The sequence below is a fragment of the Ischnura elegans genome, chromosome 6 (genome assembly GCF_921293095.1).
Source record: "Ischnura elegans chromosome 6, ioIscEleg1.1, whole genome shotgun sequence".
Classification (NCBI taxonomy): Eukaryota; Metazoa; Arthropoda; class Insecta; order Odonata; family Coenagrionidae; genus Ischnura; species Ischnura elegans.
Window position 1 is genome coordinate 50,190,448 of NC_060251.1, and position 24,653 is coordinate 50,215,100.

The window sequence follows — 24,653 nt, forward strand, 5'->3', positions numbered from 1 at the left end:
ACGATTCGATGCCGCCTTCTGGATTATATTTTTGTCCTATTGGTCCGTTTAACGCGCGGCTGTCGATGGGATTGATTGGTCGGTTCCCTCAGCGGTAGGGGATTATGTTGAAAGGTGAAGAGTATCTAACCATTAGATTACTTATAGTTTCTATGATTGGTATCTAATATTGGTGTCATGGGTTGGTGTCTAACATAAGTATTGATACGTAATATACAATCAATTCAGATTAGGGGTGTATCTGTTATGTTCTCGGTTTTACCGGTTCTTGGCAGAAATCGGAACCGTAAGTCGATCTATATCGATACGTACATCAAAGTAAAAAAAAATAGATTCCGAAATGATTAGCGCTTAACTCAATTTGAAAATTTTTTCTATTTACTACGCATCATTTCTTAAATATAGTGATTTAAGGGAACCAATCACGTGTGAGAAACAATGGTGTGATATTTTAGGCACTTTTCATAATATGCTAACGAAAATGTAATTGGGATAAAAATCAACTGTTCCACACCAAATGCTGGATTATATTTTTTCCTATTGGTCCGTTTAACGCGCGACTAAACGGAATTAATTGTTTAGATTCCTCGGCGGTAGGGGATTATGTTGAAAGGTGAAGAGATACTAACCATTAGATTAAGTATGGTGTCTAGGATTGGTGTCTAAGATAAGTATTGACAATTCATATAATTGGGATTAGTGTTGGATAGGTACGGTTCTCCGGTTCTCGGTTTTACCGATTCTCGGTCGGAATCGGAATCGAAGTAAAGTAAATAGATCCCGAAATAATTTGCGCAAAACCCGAATTGAAAAATTCTAATTTTTATTTCTTAAAATTCTTTGAACAGAGTGATAATAGCGAACCAATCACATGCGAGAAATTGTGAAGTGTTATTTTAGGCAGTTTTCATAATATGCTAGAGAAAATTTACTTAAGACAAGAAATAACTGTTCCACGCCACCTGCTGAATTCTATTTTTTTCTATTCGTCCTTTTAACACGCGGCTGTCGATGGGATAGAGTGGTAGGATACCGCGGCACTAGGGGATTATTTACTAAAAGGCAAGATTAATTACCAACTATTAGAACACAATTTGTGTTTGAAATGATAATTATTACAGCTATTTTCGCGTGATTCCAACGTCAGCGAGTGCGTCGTTTATATATCCTTATAAAATGGTATGATATGTAGACAAGGCGATCGTAACTTCGGTCATTCGCATCATGAGAAACGGTAAGGAAAAGAAGGGCGGAGAGAAACCCGAAGTCGGCACTACCCCGCTCTTTAAGCACATGGTTTCGAATATGGTCAAAATTGAAACAGAATTGCTTGCTGTTTATGTTTTTTTTATTTTTCAACATTATTGTCTCAAACTGTTTTTTTCCACAGTTAACAAATTTCAATACGTGCGCCCAGAGTCGCTTGGAAATACAGAAAATATAAAAATGCATAATATGTATGTAAATCTGTTTTTATTTAAACCAAGCTCAGAACTGCGCCATTCCCTTATTATGACCCCGTACAATTATATTACCAAATGATATATATTCTAATTCTATTCTAAAGCGATAAGCATTGGCGTATAAAATAATGGTTTCAGATTGATATTTTTGCGTTCTTATGTCAGCGGGATTAATGAGATGGTTTCCTGATCTGGAGAAGATTGTTTATTCATCAGCAAACGGTTTCTAACTATTCGATGTGGAATGGTGCATAGACTTTCCAGTTCCTGAGCCAAATATATCAATGGGAAAGGCATGACAGGGACTAATATTATTAAAATCAAATTGATTGAAGAGCAGACGGATTGAAATGAACTTAGTGCTACTTGTTTCACTGTTCATCTATAGGGCAATAAAATGGACCATTAGACTGGGATAGGTGTAATGGTCTCAGAATATATCCCTTACAATAATTTTCTTTTTGATCTCCATTATTCCCGATATTTAACAGCATAATAGAGCAAAATGGAGATTTTCCACATAGCTATGGCCAATGCCGTGTATTTGAGGTGATCTCGGGTATTAAAAAGATGTCGGCTATTTTCTGAAAAATCTCCACCATTACCAGTAATTGAAGCCAGACCTAAAGGGTGGAAAGCCTGAACTCTAGCCACCACACCAACCCGATCTCTCCAATTATTATATAATTATATTACTAAATGAGAATATATTCTAACAACTGATATAGCAATGCGACTTACAAAGGCTTCTTTTCAGAGCTTCGATGAAAAATTTGAATATGGACGATTTGTTTGAACAATAAGCGAAATATTAACTTCTTGAGCACTCGATACATGAGCGTCATGGAAAATCCTTTTGCAGCAAAGAAACATATATAGAATAAGTTTCACACACGCGAAGTTTTACGCCACGTTTCGAATCACGTCACCTAGCACCACTAGATGTCTCAAAAGAACTCGGGTATGAATAGGCAAAAGTACTGCATAAAATTCTGATACACAATTTAGAAAGTCAAAACAAATTCTTCGGATTTAACAATAATTCGATGCCCTTCACCGTCTTACGTCGTTCAAAAATAAAAAAAAAGTTCATTACAATTAAATAACCGTTTATTCTATTATTTAATGACATCTTTATAATAATGACACCCTGAAAAAGATTTTTTAAATCTATGCTAGACTCGAAAGGGTTTTTAGAGCGTCAGAATCGTCCGAGAAGAAAATCTCATTGAGGGCCATGCAAAATATACCATACCATATATCATACCCAACCGGGAATGTACATTAAATTCGGTTATGAATATACATGATTGCTACATATAATTCTGATACACACTTCAGGCACTTAAAAAAATTCCTCCGATCTAAAAAAAATTCTATGACCTTTATAGTCTAAAGTCGGTCAGATATAAAATATGTTCTATACATCTCCAAATGCAGCTACATAATAATCCTACCCCCACCAATTTATAATTCAAACAAAGTAGCTGTTACGCATAATTTTCTTTAGTTGAATACCAAATGTCCCATTCGTAATAGTAAGTATTGATTTGAAAACCGGGTTGAGCCTATCGATTTGCACGACTGGTGCAACCCAGACATTTCTTACGGCACGTGACGCGAAAGGGTGACCAGGGAAGGTCGGCCTGCGTGTCACAGTAACCGTGAATTCTTTCCTTGGACTGTCGAAGGGGCCCTGATCACGCAAGCAGTCGGAAATTGGAAGTCCGCGCTTATTTTCGTAATCTTTTATTTTTGTAGCTTTCAGGACGCTTATAAATCCTGTACGGTTACATCCATCAAAAATCATTGATCTCGACCAACTTTTCCGGGCCAGAATGCTTCCCCGGGCGTTTGCATCAATAATCAGGTTATATTCCTACTGAGTTCTCACACAAGTGGAAAAATAAACATAAGACTAAATATTACTCAAATCTCAAAAATTATTTCAAAAACGAAGGCATTAGTTTTATTTTCAAAAAATATAAACACACGGCGAATAAAATTTTCGTTGATGCTTTTCTTCGGAAAAAATATCTCAATTTACTTGTCAAGAAAAGATATTAAGTTGTTGCGCAACGACTGCGTCGTTCAACTTTTCGTAATCCATTATTTATGATACATGGCATCCTACGATTTTGAAAAGCAGTAACGATCACTAGGATTGCATATTGATCAACAAACTTACGTTTAAATGAAATATATCAGGCCGTTTAGCGCCATTATGGTTCAAGTAACGTCCCTAAATCAAATCATCACCAATATAATTTCCGAAAATAGCCCAAATTAAAACATCTTTCCTCGAGAAATTCTCATCGCTCTGCTTATCACAGACGCGACGCGAGTGACGACTTTTGCAAACCCATTCAAATACGCGATAGGTGACAACACAACCATAGCCCAACTGAAGAGACCTCTACTATAATATTTGTGAGAGTGCTGTTGGAAAGAATAAATACTCTAGTTGTATGGAGTACAAACCCTTCTAGTTAAACTGGCCACAGCAGTACTGCAGTATCGCGGATTGAAATACAAATTACAAGAAATGTGGAACCGCTGAGCGAGGAAACACTTACCAAGTGTCGGACAAATTTAGCTCTCTTACTGTCATACCGCTTCTTTGGAATGGGAACTCTTAGAGCTACTGCGAATAGGTGGGTAAAAAATACGCATTCGCGCCCTTATGGTTCAAGTAACGTTTCATCAAGTTGAGCACGAATTTTCTATTAAATTAAAACATAAGCACGGCGTTTGGCGAGTATATTATTGTTTCTATGGCATTCACTTCATGGCATGCCTAAATTAATTATTACATATTCTCATTTCTTAATGTTAAAAACGAATACATGGAAGCATTCCCATGAGAAAATTCTAATATGCCGATTTTAATATACAATCTCTAAAACATGGATGAATAGCCCTGGTTTTCGGCGAAAGTTGTTAGAAAATTACAAAATAGATAAATTTAGATAATTTTATTTCGAATGCGTTTAATTCATAACTCAGTGGAATTTAAATGAATCAATAACATCCTATCGATATCATTTTAGATATGCTGAGCTACTATTCCTCAAATTGTAATAGGTCAACTGTAAACCTTTAATTTTATGAATAAGTATTCCACCTTTTCTCCTGACCACTCTTACCTTCAAAATTAGCCACCATATAAATCCTTGTAATATGATCAATGCAATGCACGAGAAGTTGGAGGTTGTGATTAAGAGACACGTAAGAATTGGGGTCAGTTCAATTCTCACATCCATCTGTGATTTCCCATGAAGTTTGAGGTCAATATATCTCACGGCGCGAATATTCTTGGGTAGGAGTGTCCAAAGGTTTCACTCAAACATGAATATGGGACATTCCTAAGAAGGAACCCTCGTCTCTCACGCTATCACATCACCAAAAAATAAAGAAAATAATTAATTTTGAAATCCTAGAACATGACAGTGCTAAGGAAGACATTCTTATGCGAAATGTTTGCTTCGCTTTTTTCTGCACTGTGGCTTGTATTTTTCACTGTGACAAGTGACACAAGGAATTCAGGTGAAATATTAATTTTGTCTTCTAAAATTATTTCACACGATAATTGTAAATTCCTGCAACTTAGCCGATGGACTTCGATTATAATTGATGCTGACAGCAATAACTGCAATAGCATGGCAAGATCAGAAACAAGTGAGAGTGCAATATAAATAAAAAGGGACATTGCTAAAAATTAACAAAAATAGGAGATAAAAAATTAATTCAGTGTTTATTGTAATATTATTAGTAAATATGTAGCACCAGGTCAAAATCATTCGGTACGATATCTAAGAAAACATTCTTCGGGTTTAAGAAACGTTTTGAACAATTCAGAACTTCACCACAGAACAATAGGCCTCTACACTGCCACTAAATTTTCTGATTTTTAAGGTTTAATGCACCCCCTTCCACTAACTAAGTTACCTATATATCGAACAGATATTAATACTCGCATATAGGTGTTCTCAATCCCTAACTCAACGCTTTTTCCACGAATAGAGTATAATTATACTTGACTCGAAATCAGCATTTTCATCGGGTTACAAAAATGTCCACAGTGCAGTGATGTGTGCGCAGCGGCCAATTTATTCTCAATATTTGCTATAAAATATTTTCGGTTTACATAAGTCTCATCATCATGACTATAACTTTCACCAAAATGCCCTAATTATTACATATTTCCCCGGTAAGGGCTGGGGCCTTCAGTATGTAGTCCCTCAATGTTCCATGTTATCCAGCAAAATTCCAAAAATCTAAGATTTTCATAATCGATTACAAAAATGCGCTCGGTTTCTTACCACTTTCATTCACTCAAGTCACACATGCGATGCATTGTTTTCTAGCGGTGTCAATTGACTTTCAGTTTGAAAAAGTAGGCTGTGCGGCCGCCGATGTCTGACTGTGAGCCCGCAGCGGCACCGCATCATGAGGGAGGGAGCACTAATCCGTGATTGACGACGTCGTTGGCTCTTTGGACACGCGCCTCCTCCGTCAAAGCGTGCCTGGAGTCGACGAGCGAAATGGGGGCGGAGGTGTAATCGAACGCACCGCATTGGCTTAGCACTCAAATCCTGCCCTACATCGTGCACCACGATTCATCAGTGTTTTCCATCTGTCACTTTTAACGAAATTTTTAGGCCACCTTGGAAACCGAACGCGGTTTTGAGTTCAGAGGCTCTTTGGATGCGCGGGAAAGGAAAACCAAAAAGACTACACAGCACTCCGTCCCGTAGAAGCTTGATCATTGGACAGATATCCGCTGAAAATCAGCAAAAAGAAGACTACGATGTTAGAGCGTAGCAAAAGAGAGGAGGCAAGGACAAAAATTAAAACTATGTACACAAAAGCTTGAAGAGATGAAAGAGTTTTCTTATCAGGGAGGCCGAATTATCAATTATGGATGAAGCAAGATAGAACTACTAAGTAGAATAGCACAGGTGAAGAGGGCTTTCTACAAAAAGAAGAATATTCTTACTGCTGAGAATACAAGCATATAATTAAGGAAATAATTCCTCAGATACCTCGTATGGAGTATGTTTCTCTATGAGCGAGGCTTGGACGTTGAAAGCAACAGAGAAGCCAAGAGTGGAAGCATTCGAAACGTGGTGATACCGAAGACTGGTAAGGCCGTTTTACACAGGGCACGGAATTGCGCAGGTTAGAGCTGCATTAATTTCTAAAATAGCGTGGAATTGCGCGAATGCATGAACTAAATTAGAACAGGGGCTATTTTTCCGTCTCGCATCCACGCATTCTCGCATGTGTTCTAGCAATTCATCGCTTTACAAGACGCAATTTTGATCGCGCCTTCGCACGCACGTCAGATTGCGCAATTCCGTGTACCGTGTAAAACGGCCTGTAAAAATAAAATGGATCGAATCTACCGAGTAAGTGATGAGGAAGTGCCAAGACGAGAGAAGGAAAGGGGAAGTCTTCTAAAAACTACAAGGAGAAGATGGTAAAACTTAGTTGGCCACATTATGGGGTATGATGGCCTGATGATAACAATCTTGGATGGACAGGTAGGAGGGAAAAAGGGTAAGGGACGACCCCGAATGAGGATAGGTTAGGATGGGATATGATAGGTTATAAATGACGTAAGAGAGAAAAAATACGTCACTACGAAAATTCTAGCGGATAGGAGAGCGGAACGGAGAGCTGCGTCAAACCTATCCTCGGATTGATGTCTTATGATGATTATGATTTACAGTTGCAATGCATACTATTGAAAATTTGTGGGTTATATGAGTCAAATCATCACCAATTCATACTTCGGAAAATAACCCAAATTAAACATGTTTCCTCGAGAAATTCTGATTGCTCTGCTTATCAGAGACGCGACGCGAGTGGCGACTTTTGTAAACCCATTTAAATACGCGGTAGGTGACAACACAACTATAGGCCGACTGAAGAGACCTCTACTGTAATATTTGTGAGAGTGCCGTTAGAAAGAAGAAATACTCTAGTTTTATGGAGTACAAACCCTTCTAGTCAAACTGGCCACAGCAGTACTGCAGTATCGCGGATTGAAATGCAAATCACAAGAAATGTGGAACCGCTGAGCGAGGAAACACTTACCAAGTGTCGGACAAATTTGGCTCTCTTACTGACGTACCACTTCTTTGGAATGGGAACTCTTAGAGCTACTGTTAATAGGCATGTGAAAAAATACGCATTGGATTTGAATGAAAGGTTTTTAATATTCGATTGTAAAATATAAATAATTGAAAGATACACTCCTGAAACAAAGGCAACATCTCAAAAATGGATGAACCAAAAACCACTAAACAAGCCAACAACAGGCGATCCCTCAGCAGTCAAAAAGATTTGTTGCTTGTTAATTTAATGTAGGCGGGGATAACGATAAATGCAGATGTTCAATGTAAACCATACGCCGATTGTGCAGAGCCATCCAAAATATAAAAAGAGAGATGCTGACAGCTGTAAGTGTTCTGATCCATGGTAACGCCCGCCCTCTCAGTGCTGGTGCAATCAAACTGCTCTTCGAGAGATTTCAACTGACATTTCTGATCTCCCATTGTGCTTTCACATCTCCCATTGAGCTTTAGAAAATCGGTAAAATTCACTGAAAGTCATTCACGGCATCATTCTATTAAGAAGGTATAGGCAAAAGGTATAGTAATGGTATTTCAGGTACGACTAATTGTTCAATCACCGAGGTGATAATGTCGAAAAGTAGCTAAAATTTTGCATAATATTTAGAAATGAAATATATTTTAATCCATCGCCTTCTATACTTGATCCATCAGAGGTTGAGTAAAACAACCCTCGTTCATTCATCGCATGTGAAAAAAATATGATGAAAATAAGTAATTTTAGATCACTTTTTTCAAATGATTCACATGGCAACAAATATTACTGGTTGTATTTAGATATCATAAGACAACTATTTCTCACTTAGAGAGACTAGATAATATCGATTCCGTACTTCAAGTATGTAATTACAAATAAAATTAGACTATTTCAAAATTCATTGCCCTCCAAACATCTCAACATTATTTCTTTCTTACATTTAAAAATTGTGTTCTCGAAGTTACAAGTTCCATAAGTCCTAAGTTTTCAATAAATGCTTAATCCCGGTTTCATGAAACTGAAAAATTATATTAAACTCCAACTGTCTTTTGTCAATGATGCCACCAACCTGCTACAGGATAATTAAGCATCATTTTTTGTCATGCTTTCTACCGGACAAAAAACATAAAATCGTAAGATGCACTTATGCAAACCATTAAGAAATTTATTCTTCAAAAATTTAATTATTTTCATGGTTTTATGTATCAAAATGGCCAAAATGTACTTCAAATTTTTCATAAAATTTTCTTTGTTCCATGAAAGATCATTTATTCCATATAAACGAATTTTATTCTTCTTCAATCACACATATTCGGTCAAACAAAAATCTCCAAATAATCCTGAGGATCTATTTTTAGCTAAAGTTTCATTCAAGCTACGCTCAGACAAACACTCGCCAACTTGCAAAAGAAATGAAGTCCTTCCTGCCGCTCGGAAAAGATGGCAATGCACTTAAGGAGTCCGCGAGGAAAAGTGACTTTTGTCCGGACGAACAACAGATGTCGCCTCCAGAGCTTAGGCGCAGTGGCGGAAAGCATGGAGATTCGCGGCGTAAACAACGGAAAGTTTCCGCGCCTCGAATGTGGAGGAAAATAGAACGTGCAACGTGTAAAAACAACCGAGTCACATAAAAGACAATGCATAAAAACGAAACTCCCGCCGCGACGGAGCAATAAAAATGCCAACGCCTTTCTTCCCGACCTCGTCCCACGCCTCGCATCTGAGGATCCTTCGCAGCCCTGCTCAATTTCTGTCGTTCCATCTCAACTTTCTAGTCCTTTACTACCACCGTCTTCACGTCAACCTTAAGGGGGTGCACCTGGTGATGGAAAAATCGATTACGAATCAAATCGAAATTCAAGTTTTAAATTCCAAAGATCGAGGAAATCGATATCGAGCCGTGATCTTTGAGTTTCGATCAAAACTCGATATTTCCTCGAAACTTGTCTTCGATCTTGAACATTTTATTTTATCTCAGTACCGCCACGATCGGCCAATGATATTTTCTCCGGTATCCGGTATCTGATAAGGCCGGTAAATTGGAAAGCACGCCCTTGATCATCGTAATCAGTTGGTCTTTCTAAAAGAAGCCTAATGATTCAAAGCGGCAATCCTAAAACATAAATGTGCGTGCATTTGTAAATTTTCACTACCAATAATTCACGCATGAGTAGATTTTTTGTGTTTTTTATTATCTAAAATGTTTATTTTGAGTATTTTTTGAGTATTTTGAGTAGATTTTTGTACCAACTGCATTATAAGGAAGAACCGTCGATTTTTCCAACATTTCTCAGAGTACAATTTTTTATTCGTAAATGAAGCGATGCACACCGTTGTTGATAAAAGACCAATATTAAACTATGTCTTTATCATTGTGGTTAATCCTGCATGAAAGCAAGTAGGCAAACTCGGGGGAAAATTACTTTTTATCTAAGTGTAACAATGACATGCAAAATTTTTGTTCAACGTTCCGTTATATATTTTATATCTCCTTCTGGTCTATGGGTGAATATTATAACATTAAACTGATATGTGAAGGCATGAAAGATTAATACGTTTTTTAAAATAATAAAATGCAATAAATAGTAATTGAACAATAATATTATAATATTGTAAAAATACATTGTAATAATCTTTCGTGCCTTTATGCATTAATTTGCATGCGACACGGAGAACATAATATTAGATACGCACTATATTTCCAGGTCCGACATGAGCGATAAATTAAGAGATATGTTTTGCCAAACGGATAGATACGGGAATTCGTTTTTCCCCCGAAGCATAAAGGACTTCAATAGTCGTAATTTCCTTATAGCACTTCCTTTTTACGTAAGAACGGCTGGTGTCCTAACACCCCCTGCCACCCTCCTTTTAGGCGGCTTGCGGGGAATTGTATAGATGAGATGTAGGTGTAGAATTTAATGTAATCATATTCATTCATAGCTCGGAAGGAGATAAAAAATATATATAGACACTTTGGCCAAAAAATTTTCATATCATTTTAACCTGTACTCCGAGACGCTATTCGACATTTATTATTAAAATCAAACTATTTTTAATTATAAATTAAGTTCCATTACATGCATGGTTTTAACGTATTTCTATGATTAAAATTTTCGATTAGACCCCATTTTTCCGAGACAATTTTAGGTTAACACCCAAGATACACTCCGGTGTTCACCATATCTGCCGACACCCTCTCCCCTCCTTCCTTCAGGGTTCCGCTGAACAAAATCAACCTCTCAGTCCCCCACCTTTGGCCCACTTGACCCTTCCCGCACCCTCAACCCCTCCTCAGCCTCGCCGATCCACAGACCCTTTCTCCCGCGCAATTGAATGACGCACACAGGTTCGCCCCTCACGCGCCCACAGCTTCGATGGTTCATCACCCAAGTTCAGCATTCATCCATCCACGGCCGCTCATCAGTTCGTAAGGGAAAAGCCCAGTTCGTAATAACTTAACTGGGTGTAACTTGACTTGCTATGACCCCGTGCGATTAGCGATGTATTCCACTCATCAATCCAATCGCAAAAATCATAATATAGATATATAAGGTCCATTTCGTAAGTTTTTAAGACTATCGCTAAGTCATGACATCGTTTCAGGCTTGTCTTGGTGGAAATGTGATATATCCGTGATAAAAATATGAACAAAAAATGTTAATTTCCGCACACTATTAAATAGCTCCACTACCGACCATGGTTCGACACTCTATGTCATTTTCAAGGTGACCTGTCCTTGAAAATGGCATAGATTGTCAAAACCATGGTCGGTAGTGCAGTAATATATTAGCTGTATACCATTTGATGTTTATATTTTATCATGGATGCATCGCTAGGCATTGCCTTGTCCGCATTTTTTTAGAATGACGATGCTATTGAATTTTTAGCAAATGATCATTGTAAGTACATTTATACTACTTTAAGGAGTTTATTGAGAGAAACGAACATATTTTAATTGCCAAGTATAATTCTTAACTATACATCAACAACTAAAGGTCAAAAAATGGCTTTTCTTGGTAAAATTACTGGTTATGTTATCTGACTTTTCGCGAAAAAAGTTAGCTAGGATGTTTCATTTTCCCCACGGTACAAGAGCGTGGACAAAAATACGACAGCCGCGTAGGATGAAGAAATAAATGGAGATCCGCATAATTTTCATTTTCCTGTGACCAATCGTTTGAACTGTTATTTCTACTACCCCAGTACTCGTTCTTTGGCACGACACCTTGCATTTACTACACCAGATGAAAAAAAATCCCCTGTTAATATAAAATGCTTGTACTTTTCCAGACGTAAACAAATTATAAGGGGTTATCGACTTTCCCGCTGGGTTATTACGTTCATGGACACAGACCGTCGGCAATGATATTTTTAGACATTATTTCTCACTGAACAATGAAAGTGTGAAGTCCCGTGGTGGTTAAAGTGCCACCACAACGTTAAAAGATAGAGCTTAACTCATGAAATATTAAATATCCTTTTAGTAGACCGACCATTGGTTAATGTCTATACAAATAACTTATTATATATACCTTACTCACTGAGTAATTGTCTGGCCAACATCACTACAAGCTACTAAAGAGGACTGCGGCTTACAGAATCGTTAGTGAAATTCTCCACGCGCCATTTGAAAGGAAATTGGAATACATAACTTGTCGTTTTCCGAGGAAAATTAATGAACATCATCACGCAACTTGAATGCCCTATGATCGGCTAGAAAACAAAGAAAGGTGAGATTATACTCGCTAAAATGATCTCAAAATCAACATGATAAATTAAACTGAGAGGGGAATGAAGATCCAGAAAGTAATCATGAGATTTCATGGTTTTAAGTGATTCTTTTAGCCTTGAATGGCTAAAAAGTGCGTAACACATAACCAACCACTCATTTCCATATCTAGGTTTACTAATGTATTTTAAAAAGGATTCCAGAAGCAATTTCAAAAGTGCCTACAATAAAGTAAAAAAATTAAGATATTCGAGAACCTTTACCTCGCATGTGCGAGAAATAAATCCCCATAATTTTATTTTAGCAATTTTCACCCTCTTTTATTCCTACAAGTGACAAATGTGCTATTTTATTGCTGTATATTTATTTTACACGTACGGATACAAAACGGATAATCATAGGTTACCTTCAAATGAAAAAGAAAATCTAAATATATTTCTTTTTTCCTTGCTGAATGCTGTTCGCAATCGGCACTCCGCAGACCACAGCTGGCCCGCGAAAGATCCGAGAGCGGTCCGTGAGACAAATGCAAAAGATGTTAATAATTGTAAACCAGAAAGCGCAGCAAGTTGAATAAGATCGGGTGGTTATGAATAATATTATATTCTTGAAGTGCTCTAAATGTTCTAAAAAAGCTATTTTAATCGATCAACTTTGATTTCGATCACAATCAATGCGCTTTTCAAGGGGTGCATATACTTAAGGGTGTGTAATTGGGAGTAGGGGTGGCCCTTCCATGATTTTGGGAAAGGTGATCCGAAAAACTCCACAGGAGCATAAATTCATTTTAAAAATGCAAGTTGACACAAACCAGCACATAAAATTGAAGGTATCATCTCCGAAGCACCATCGCTGAAATCAGTTCCTCCTTTAAAAAACAATTAATACGTGTTGACAAACTCTACAAACTGGCTATTTAACTGGCCAGCAGCACTATCATATTGCCTACCAGCAGCGTTTGGAGAGAAATCCTCGAATCAAATATTCATGAAATGCCATGAGAAAAAATTTCCCTGTACTTGGATTCGATCCACGGACTTTTGGCTTTCGGGGCCACTGCGCAGACCACTACCCTATCCAGTTTCTTTAATTCCCATGGCAATTACACTGAGGCTGATGGTACTAGGTGTTAGTCCTCCAATTAAGTCCCCAATAATCGTCAAATGCTCAAAATTTCGATCAATACACACAATCGATTAAGTATAGAATGAAATTCTCCTGTCGGAGAACATTCTCAATGCAATCGATGCAAACTGACACCAGCCAGCACATAAAATTAAATATATTACCTCTGAAGCACCATCACTGAAATCAGTCCCTCCTTTAGTAAACAAGTAACATATGTTTATATAAAAAACTCTACGAACTGGTTTTTCACCTAGCCCGCATCACTAACATATTGCCGACCAGCAACGTCAGGAGAGCAATTACCAATAAATTCCGAATAACCGTCCAATGCTCAAAATTTCGATCGATAAAAATAATCGATGAAGCATTGAATGAAACTCTCCTGTTGGAAAACAGCCTAAGTCTAATCGATTTGACAAGTAATCTCGATTGTGTCCGCAGCCTTACATTCAAATAGGACGACACTCATAAATCTTGTGTCAGTTTCGAGCCCTGTCGCAGGTAACCTTGTTTCCTCAATGCCAGTGACAGGGAGAGGGAGATGTCCTACTCACCGCGATTTCCACCGCCAAGGCCGTCAGGCCCTCATGACAGCTGTGTTCAGCCCTGGCCACGTGTTCAACGAGAGCGGTAAACATTTTTGTACCGACCCACCATCACGAAACCTTACGAGCAGGGGAAGGGAAAGCTTAACTACCCAAAATTCGTTTACGCAACAAAAACGTCTGGAGAGCCAGCCAACTTCGGCACTCATGAAAGAAACTTCGTTTTATAAAGTCGTCAGTATTTGGGGCAAGATTTGTTCACAAAAAAATTCAAGAACCATATTTACACTGTTTACGGCTCTACCTTCTGAAACTATGAAAAAGGAAAAGCATGTAACAGGAAATAAAATCAGCCTTCGTGGTGGCAAGGCAACAATGCCCTCGCCTGCCAAAGCAAAGGTTCGAGTCCCGCCTGGGAAGGCTGCTACTATTCAGGGCATGAATGATAGTGAACGCTTTATTGTTAAAATTAATGAAAACCCCGATGTAAAGGCCAAAAGGTGCTGTTGTTGGTGCTGCAGCAATAATAAAAAGTAAAGAAAGCATTAGTGTGGAATGTGGAAAGTGAGTTTCCATTTCCCAAGCATTTCACATTTTTCCACCATTATATATTTAGACTCATTTTACTTCGCGATTCGAACCAAATACGCCTGTAAACCTCATAACGTATTTTTGGCTCCACTTTCGATACATAAAAAAGGACTAATTGAAATATATACTACCACGCCACTAATCGAATAGCTACCAATTCAATCGGCCACCGACCTGACTGTATTTTGTTAATAAAACCACGAGAGCGAATTTTTAGAGCGGTATTCACATTTGAACATACCAGCAGTCAGTAGCACTTGCATAAAATTTCAAATTTTTCCTCCGTAAAATCTAAAATTTATCACAATAAATGGGACATACTACGAAGTTATAGAACATACATGTTTTTTAAAGATTTTTTCAAATATGATAGTTATTCCATACAACTTATACCTTATTACATTTATTAGCCGTATATAAAAATAGACATGGTGGGTTTTTAGTGTAATATTCTTGGCGTAAAAACTGTTGAGAAAAATATAAAGTTTGCAATAAAATAATGTTCACCTTTCCGCAATGAAATTTTTTGGTATTACCCTTCTTCACGTTGTAACTTTGCAACCTCTTTTCCTACGATCTTCTCAACCATACACTGTCGTATCGACCAAACCCCAACCCAACCAAAGCCTAAAACCTCGACTACAGTTTGACATTTCATTAGATATCTCCTCAAGCTGACGAGGGTTTCCTGACCGGAAAGCATCCCAACGTTGATTCCAGTGACATCTCCACGGATCATCTCATAGCACCTCTACTTCGTTCCGCCTATTAATTATGCCTTATCTTTTTTCAAGAATAACCTTTTTCATTATTGTTTATAGAAGCTATAACGTCATCAATAATACCACGTTTTAGCCATATGTTCCTCAAAGCAACGACTTAGCATCAACGTTTACTTCTCTTTTATTCTCTCCAAATTTCTCATGTTCTTTGCGTTTTTAAGATGCAGTTTTAGATATTTTTTAAACATCTTACATCTTTTTTTGCTATTCCAGATATCTTCGAGAGTTGCTTCTTTGTGTGCATTAATGTCATCAATTCCCTTCATGCTAGTTTTAACAAGATGTTAGCCACAATTTCAAAAGCTTTATTCGTGCCTCATCTATAAATGGCTTTTTAATTGCCTGAAAACATTTTTTGACTCCGTTTTGTCAATGCAACCGCATTCTAACACTTTTAATCGCACCGCATCACCGTAAGGCACTCACAATACGTGCAAGTTGATGAAGAATGGGCTTTATACGTATCAAAAGAATAATTTAAATCATCACCGTAAATCGTTCAACAGTAAGTAAAAATGAACAGAAAGGGAAGTAGAGAATTACTTATGTATAATGCATAAGACTATGACATTTACTATTTCAGAATGCGAGAAAAAGTAAATCCAGAAATATCATTAGCTGATCTTATATGTATTTCATCCTTAGAATTTTCATAACTCCCTACCTTTGCAGATAAAAAAACAATTACACATTATAAGACGGACGCGAGATATTATGCCATAAACAATGTAGGTAATATCCACGCAAAGCAAGTTTTTGTCATCCAATAAAACACTTTTTTATCACAACCTTATAATCTTTCCCAAAAATTCTAAATTTATTAACTAATATATCAAATAATTACTTTGAGTGCGATGATAACTTTGTTCTTAGGCCATCAAACATATCTCATACGTATCAATGGTTTTACAATGACGAAAGTCATGGCTTATAGAAACTATTTTCACCAAATTTTGGGGTAATATTATTTGTGACCACTAGTTCTACAGTATCCTTCCACAAAACTTACAATTTAAACCAAAATTCATGTACGGTCCTGAAGAATGAAAATTTTTACTATCCATTCCACACGAATTTTTCCAATGAGTAAACAGCCAACTTCTTTTCACGCAGTGAAGGAACGGAAGGAAACCTTAACAGCTTCATTTCGAAGGATGAATGCAAACGGCAACCGCTTTCCATAAAATGAAAGAACTAAATACATTACGCGAAAAATGTCGACATTACAGACCCAAGTTTCACATTATGCAAAATATTTTCCCATCCTATGGAAAGTATAAAATTTTATTCCTTTCTTTGACATGGAATGACACGATGGAATCAGTTTGCTGCCGAGAGGGCCAACTTGCTAAGTAATTACTCTTGCGTTCTGTGAGCGCCAACATTCTATGGAATACATCAAATTGTCCTTACCCCAATCAAATTTTATGGAAAATTAAAGAATAAACTTTGTTGGGTTCATTAATATATTTGAAATAGCGCGACACGAGTTTCATAACATAGTTGCATCGTCAGTTGTGAGGCGTCAAGTATTTCATGAAACCCCGGTCGTGCTTGTTCAAATAAATTAGTGAACCTAACAAAGTTTATAATTCTTTCATTTTCCATAGTGGAAAGGTTTCAGATAGTTACGCCTGAAGTCATGAGTTATATCCATAGTAATGTTAAAAGGCACTTTGTACTATTCACACTGATTTAATACTCGCCGAGCGGTTTCGACGTAATCTATATCATCATTAAGCACAACTGCTTTGTGTGCAACAAGCAGTTGTGCTTGAAAATTACGTAGAATACGCCGAAACCGGTTGCCGAGTATAAAATCAGTGCGGAAACTACAAAGTGCCTTATATTATTACTACGCATTAATTACATAAAGTAAATACACCCACTATCAATTTCAGTAGTTATCTCCATTCAAATAGTTGCCAAAAACGTAACGGAAAACGCTATTCAGCTAATTGTCAACCATCTTGTAGCCTAGGATAACAAAATAACCAACTTCGTACATGATATAGTGTACTTCTTGCCGATAAGTCACCGCGTTCATCGCGGATACCCGGTGAAGTTATTGCGCAGAGTTCCCAAAGCTCCGCATCTGGCCACATCAGCTGTTGACCCGGTTCAAGAACAACACCCATAATGCGAGAGCCGGGATCGTTAAATGCCACCCGGGCGAAACTAGGCAACCTTTATCACGTGATCGGTCCAAACGAATGTAATTTAACGACCCAGGGGTTACGCAACAGTGCCGCATGATGTAAAATGCGGAAGTTATCTGGTAATTTTATTGATTTCTCGAATACTTAAAAAAAAAAATAAAACGTTCGAGCAGATCGTGTGGCCTGGTATATCCATGGGGTCAAGCATTCCTAATCAGCTCAGAATGCAGGCCATTACCATTTCAAATTATATTCCGTTCCATCACTTTAATTCGTGTGGCTTCTTCATTCATGAATACAGGGTGACAGCTGATCTGCTATTCCAGCGCCGCTTCCCGAACAGACGGCAACGTTGGATACTGATGAAAATCCACATTGTTGTATCCTGACCGCAGCTGTTATATTTCAGGTTCATGCATCGAAGTGAAATAATTTGATTAGCACCGTAAAGAAAAGTCACTTAGTCGCCATTCACGTGCACCAGGACTTGCATGATTCTTCATTGGGAATAAATATTGATATTGAGCCTTATTATGTGAATAAGTATTACGCATTTTCCTCGATCGTTAATGTGGGTGCGCACTAGAAATGTAGGTCGAAGTACTTAGTTAAGAAACGGTGACAGTTTAAAAAGAATGATTGTATCTCGAAGTCAAATGAACGCAACTTAACTACAGGCATGATACTCGAGTTGAGACCTCTCTCGCTGGAAGATCGAGGAACACCGACAAATGAACGGCACAAGATGGCTGATTACGCTCGTATTTACGCGATTTTTACTATACTCTGTTATATTTTCTTGCAATTATTGGTTTGGAGCAATCAGAAAGATGCTTCTTGTGGAAGATTCTGACTTTTTTAGCTTCAATATCGAGTTACAAATGTGTTTATAATACTCGTCTCAATTTCAGCTCATAGCCTACGCCGAATCTATTTCGGGACCTCTCTCCGTAGGTTCATTGTCTTCACGCTTAGAAACTAGAGTAGCACCAGCTGATAAGTTATTCCTACCCGAGTCGGCCATCCTTAAAAAAAATGGATTAAATATCCTTTCCGATACCTGTACAAGGGCCGGCTAAAAAAGTCAGAATTTTCCACAAGAAGCATCTTTCTGATTGCTCCAAACCAATAATTGCAAGAAAATATAACAGAGTATAGTAAAAATCGCGTAAATACGAGCGTAATCAGCCATCTTGTGCCGTTCATTTGTCGGTGTTCCTCGATCTTCCAGCGAGAGAGGTCTCAACTCGAGTATCATGCCTGTAGTTAAGTTGCGTTCATTTGACTTCGAGATACAATCATTCTTTTTAAACTGTCACCGTTTCTTAACTAAGTACTTCGACCTACATTTCTAGTGCGCACCCACATTAACGATCGAGGAAAATGCGTAATACTTATTCACATAATAAGGCTCAATATCAATATTTATTCCCAATGAAGAATAATGCAAATATTTTAAAAGCAAACTTTTACTACAAGATCGTGATATGCATAAGTTGAGTATATGTGATTAACCATCGAAAAAACTATGAACGCTATTCTGCATTACTTTTTTCTTAAATATAATCCGTACATTCGATCATTCGCTGTTCCTCAAATGCATTAGTTATAAACTATTCCTTAAAACATATAACTAATATAGTGGATCGACGTCAGAGAAAAAATTATTTCCGTAAAACATACTGTATGGCGCATGAAAGCGTTGAAAATATATGGCCATAATCAATTTGACGGGATACAAGGATGCTTCGACATCTAGGGAATAGAAAAAGGAAGTCTAAGAAATGAAATATTTTTCTTCTCGTTTAATTTAAATGCATTTTAAAGGACTTTCGCATTCACACTATCTGTGCCAACACTGTACCATGACCTCATTTCTTCCGAACAGCTGATAAGATGTAGGTAAAAACATCGTCACCCGGGTTGAGAGCCAGAGCTAAATGGTTCATCTTCTTAACAAATATGAAAGTGATTTGAAAGAAATGAAATCAACCCCAATGGTCTTGAAATGGACGAATTTGTCATGATGACTCCCATTTACGACAAAAGAGGTCACTACCATTAGGTCAAAATGTCAAGCAAAGGCGCATGCGCGGAGTTCTCTAACACAACGGTACTTCGACCAAACGCAGCTATGGGAGCAGTAAAAAGTTCACCGTAATATATGCAGATGGGGATACAAATCCAATCGTCATCGATTGCGTACTCAACAACGCTATTAACATTTTTATATAGGTATTTAAAACTGATTTCTTTGCTCGACAGTTGAAATGTAGTTAATAAACATATCTTGCTGCTAAGCAAAACCCAAGGTTAGTGCAAAAAGCTGCATATCGACTAGATTGCTTGAACTGGAGTTCTGAGCAATTCACCATCAACTGCGATACCACAGATTCCAACAACTGATCAACAGGCTTTTGAATAAATTATAAAACCTTCGAAGGCGATGCCTAAAATTTTACCTCGAATCGGTCTAACCCTATCGGACTACGCAAATTCACTTCCTTAGTTATCTCAACCCTGAATAGTTACCAAATACCTATTTTACAAAAAATATACATCACAATCATTGGTAAATCGAAAAAACTATGTCACAAGTAAAATGGCATTTCAGTTTGATGCACTTTCAACACGGGAAAACATTAAAGCAAGTTTTGATAGCGTGCTTAAAATTTACGCTGAGCCTGTGAAATAATATTCTATTCTGCATTTAAGTTTACTCGTTTACATCAATCATTAAAGAATCAATTTTTTATCCATTGGCCATTCTCAGTTGCATTAACTTATATGCAGTAATAATATAAATTAGTCAAAATCTATGCATAAAAATATGCAGATGTATTTAATAGCAATCCTCAAAATTCGGCATTGATCGACTTTTTGAAGATAAATCGATTGAGAAGTAACTATCTTGTATGATCCCATACCATAGAAAAAAGGCCTTCATCCTCTCTCTATTTATAATTGCCTCAACGCCTCTCCAATTAACCAATGAAGTAATAAAACTGATATTCATATGATCACAGTGTCATGAATATCCAATCAGTCGAAAATTTCTAATATGGCTTGAACGCAAGCCAAATACTCGAAGAGGGAATTAATAACTTCATCGTCATTACACGAAACTTTATGGATATATGGATAAGCTATTTTTACCAGAATAAACTTCATTATTTCGTTGCGCCTTTCCGTGGACGCAAATGGAAGATGCAATCTCGCATTGGATCAATAAATCAAGGCAGTAAAATTGCGTATAAATTAATAGAGCGTAGTCTATAAACAGGAAGGAAAGTCATCCCAAGAGAGTTATGCAAAAGATAATTAAAATAATTTATCTCTAATAACAAACAATTTCGACGGGACATATGGACCATCAATCCAATCGCTAGGGACGATAGTAGAAATAAAAACGGAGAACGCAACAACAATTCAAAACCCACACCCAGACCATACACGTGGACAGCAAAAGACACTGCCCTTTCCACAGTAAAAACCAACCAAGGCCTTATTGACACCCTTTCACGACGCAAATAATTCAAATGAATATTTCGACACTTGTAAGATGATCGATGTATAAGTGACACTATAAGCACTAGATGTTGCAATCTCCATTTGGTAAGCTACTAAGATTACGCAGCAACTCGGTTTTGATGATGGTTTTAACATTCGAGTAATATTACCCTCAAAATATTTTGCAAGTATGGGTAACAGATATTGGTCGCTTTAGTCGCGGGAGCAAAACAAGGTTATCATTCCGATACAACGATTTTATGTCGACGGTAGCGAACATTGGGTATTGTAGTGTCCACTTGATTATAGATAGGTTGGCTTTCGCACCAACGCGGAAGAATGGGTATGATATTCGACTATAGGGAATGCTTTTCTCATACAATCGAACGGGTATGGGAATCTATTGTCGGTACTTTTAGTCGCGGGAGCAAAACTAGTTTTTCTTTCCGATACTAATATTGGATGCTGGTGGTAGCTAACACAAGATGTTGTCCCCACTTAGCCATTGGCTTATGCAGCATCGCGGAAAGATAGATCTGATATTCGAGTGTAAGGAATTCTTTACTCATACCATCGTACGGGTATGGGAATAATGCGCGTCGTTTAAAACGCGGGAGCACAGTCGAATGTTACTTTCGAACACCAGGATTTTCCTGCCATCGACAAGTTTATGGGCAATAAAAACACCCGGGGCGTCTCACTCACCTCATGACCTCATTCTCTTTCTCTTCCTCCTGCTTCTGCCTCAGCATTACCGACTCTATGATCCGCCTCTCCTCCGGGGTCAGGTGGGATAGGTCCGGAAGGGGTGGCGCCATGTCCGGCACGGCCATCGGCGGCGCCACGCCGGGCTGCTGCATGCCCACGGCGGACGGGGAGCCGCCGGGGGGAGGAACGCCCCCTTGCGGCGGCTGCGGGGGCAACTGAGCCCCCCCGGGGCCGGAGGCGGGGTGGAGGCCGGGCGGGTTGTGGGGCTGGGGCGGCCCGATGCCGCCTCCGCCCTGCCCGGCGGGTCTTCCGCCCCCGACCATACCGCCCCCGCCCTGGTACTGGTGGTACTGTTGGTGCAGAACGTGCGGTGGATGTTGCTGCAGTCTGGGATCGGCCATCTTCCGTGTCACCCACCGGCTAAACTACCAAGCCGATCCCACCACCAGTTAGCCCTTAACACCAACAACACTCAACAATGAGCTTGCGACGCTAATGTAAGTCCCCGGACACAAAAACACTGTCTTCCCAGGAGGAACTGTCGAGGGGATCCTGAGGCACACTCACAATATCTCTTCAAAAAATGTCTCACTTCTGCGTGTGTTGGTAAGAGGATATCTGAAACGCAGATACAATATATGTATAAATATGATCGTATGTGTTCTTTTGTATAAGATAAATATTGAGGTAAATATACGAGGGGTTGGGGAGAAAAACGTTGCTCTCTTCGGTATGAATAGGACAAAAACGAACGTCCCTCCGAGTAAACACCGGAATTCTTTGTTGAAAAAAAACTATAACAATCCTTCCGATTGATGTAAATTCTCTTGTTGGGAGGTCTCTTTAAAAAAAAAAGATAAAGAAACTGCTATCAATGTAAGGAAAACACTCCCTGTTGATCGATAACAGCTAATCCAATCCGGCGCACACACTACAAAAAAGTCAAATAATTTTTATAGCTCCTTCTCGTCTGACTCTCCGTCTGCGTGTCTCAACACATGAAAAAAGCTGAATCGTTCTTTTTGTTCGGCATTCAAAGACAGCTTTGACTACTCTGTCAGCTTGGTTGGTACGGCATCTTCAGGGTTATTATCCTCGGTAGCAGGTATAGGGATAAAAGGAAGGAATGTTGCAAAGCTTTAAAACCCCCAAAAAAGTTCTAAACACACGCATTCAAATGGTAAGAAAAAAATAACATGCGAATACTATATTTTCAGCCTTTTTTTCTTGATTTGGAACAAAATTTACAGACAGCTGGGACGTTTTCGTATGACGATAGTTCCTGCTATTTGGTGCAATCTTTGGCCTCGGGTATACTGGATATACTGTTTGAGAACAATACTACAACCTTGAATTCCTACCTTATTAGATCTCTAAGGTTGACACGCTTAAAGGTATTATTCTTCAGGGGTTCGTTGCAGCTCATCAGCCTTTATCACACTCGATTAGAGAGACTTCGAGTAAGCACTTGTTCATAAATTCTGTTAGAGTTTCTTTATTCAGAGAGATATAGAACTGCCTTTTTTACCCTGAAAACCAGCACCAAAAGCTTTTGAGCCCCCGTTCAGAGCCAAAGAAGTAGAAAAAAAATCTGTGATACTACCAGAGCAGCAGATCAAAGAGTTGAAAGACTTCACTAATGCTTCTAGAAGACAAAATAGCCACAGTGGGAATAAGAAGTGTAGCCACTACTTATGAGTTTTCTTTACGTAAATCCACGAGCGGACCTACTGATGCATATATTCAGTCTGCAAGTGTTACCGTGTGAGGTCGAGTGATTGCATTTTTTTTTTTAATTTAGTGTGGCAAACTTAATTTCTTGCTCTGAACCCACACTTAAAAATGCAAAGTCTTTAAAATCTCCTGTACCAAATTCCTTCTGGATGGCTTTCTATTATTCAAAAAAATTCAAGCCCCCGCGTACCTAGCAGATTGAGAATTAAAAATATAAGCGTAGCTTGGGAAGTGTATAATGTAGCCTCCTGATGGGGGCGATAACTTTTACTCGAGGGGTTGATATTCTATTTATTAAATAACGATTCGCTTGGCAAATTTAGAGAGAGAGATTCATATGCATATACTTATAGATGGTATATAAACTACCATCAGGCTTTATAATTGGAGGGGAAAACTGTTTTTTTTAAGTATGAATTGGATAAAAAAAACAACACTTGTTTCATTCGCTCTCGGAGCACACGCTAAGTATATATATGTAATTTTCCCCTTGGTTCTCCTCCTCTCAAGAGATTCGACGTATTTTGTGGGGGGGTCAGGGGGGATTCAGTCCAGCAAATGGGGAGACATGTTTATTGTCTGCTTCTGCCCCCTTCCCCCTTCCCCACCACATAATTGCAGAGGAGTCGTCCCTCCTCCCTACCCCCGACTGAAGGCAGAGAGGAGACCAAGTGTCCGAGGGGTGAAAAAGAAGCTTTTTCTCCTCTTCGCGAGCAAATTCTATTTCCCACGAAAAGAAAAATAACCCTTTTCTTCTTCTCCTTCCCCTCCTCTAAATGACCTCTCCTATTCTTCCCCTCTATCTATCTCTATGAAAAACGCACGCACACACAGACAAGAGCGAGCGATCTTTCTCTCTGTGTCACCCGCTATCCCCTCTTCGCCTCCCGCCCTCTCTCAACCAACCGGGCACAAGCAGCGTCGACCTCTGACCTGCTGACTCTCCGCCGCCTGCCCCCCGCCGCCTCCCTCCTCGCCTCCCGCTCCGCCCCCGGGGGCGACGAAACCTCCCCACGGCTCGCGGGTCCCTGTCTTGAGTCTCCTCCACCGCCCAACCGGCCCGCCGGCAGGAGGTGACGAAGCTGTCCTGAGCTGGCTCCGCCCGCGTCCCATGTCGAGCATCAGGGTCCGCTCCAAAGGATAGGCCCCCGTAGGTCTGCGTACCGCCGAGAGACCCTCATGGA

At 38.8% G+C, this 24,653-nt stretch overlaps 1 protein-coding gene across 4 annotated transcripts in view; it reads right to left on the bottom strand.

The window, feature by feature from the left end:
- LOC124160631 (regulating synaptic membrane exocytosis protein 2) overlaps positions 1 to 24,402 on the bottom strand; it is a 512,636-nt gene extending 488,234 nt beyond the window's left edge. For all 4 annotated transcript variants that reach the window (XM_046536542.1, XM_046536543.1, XM_046536541.1 and 1 more), the window contains exon 1: positions 21,733 to 24,402. In XM_046536542.1, the coding sequence (XP_046392498.1) occupies positions 21,733 to 22,136 (404 nt within the window). In that variant the 5' untranslated portion in view covers positions 22,137 to 24,402. The remainder of the gene's footprint in view (positions 1 to 21,732) is intronic.
- Between the last annotated feature and the right edge of the window lie 251 nt (positions 24,403 to 24,653).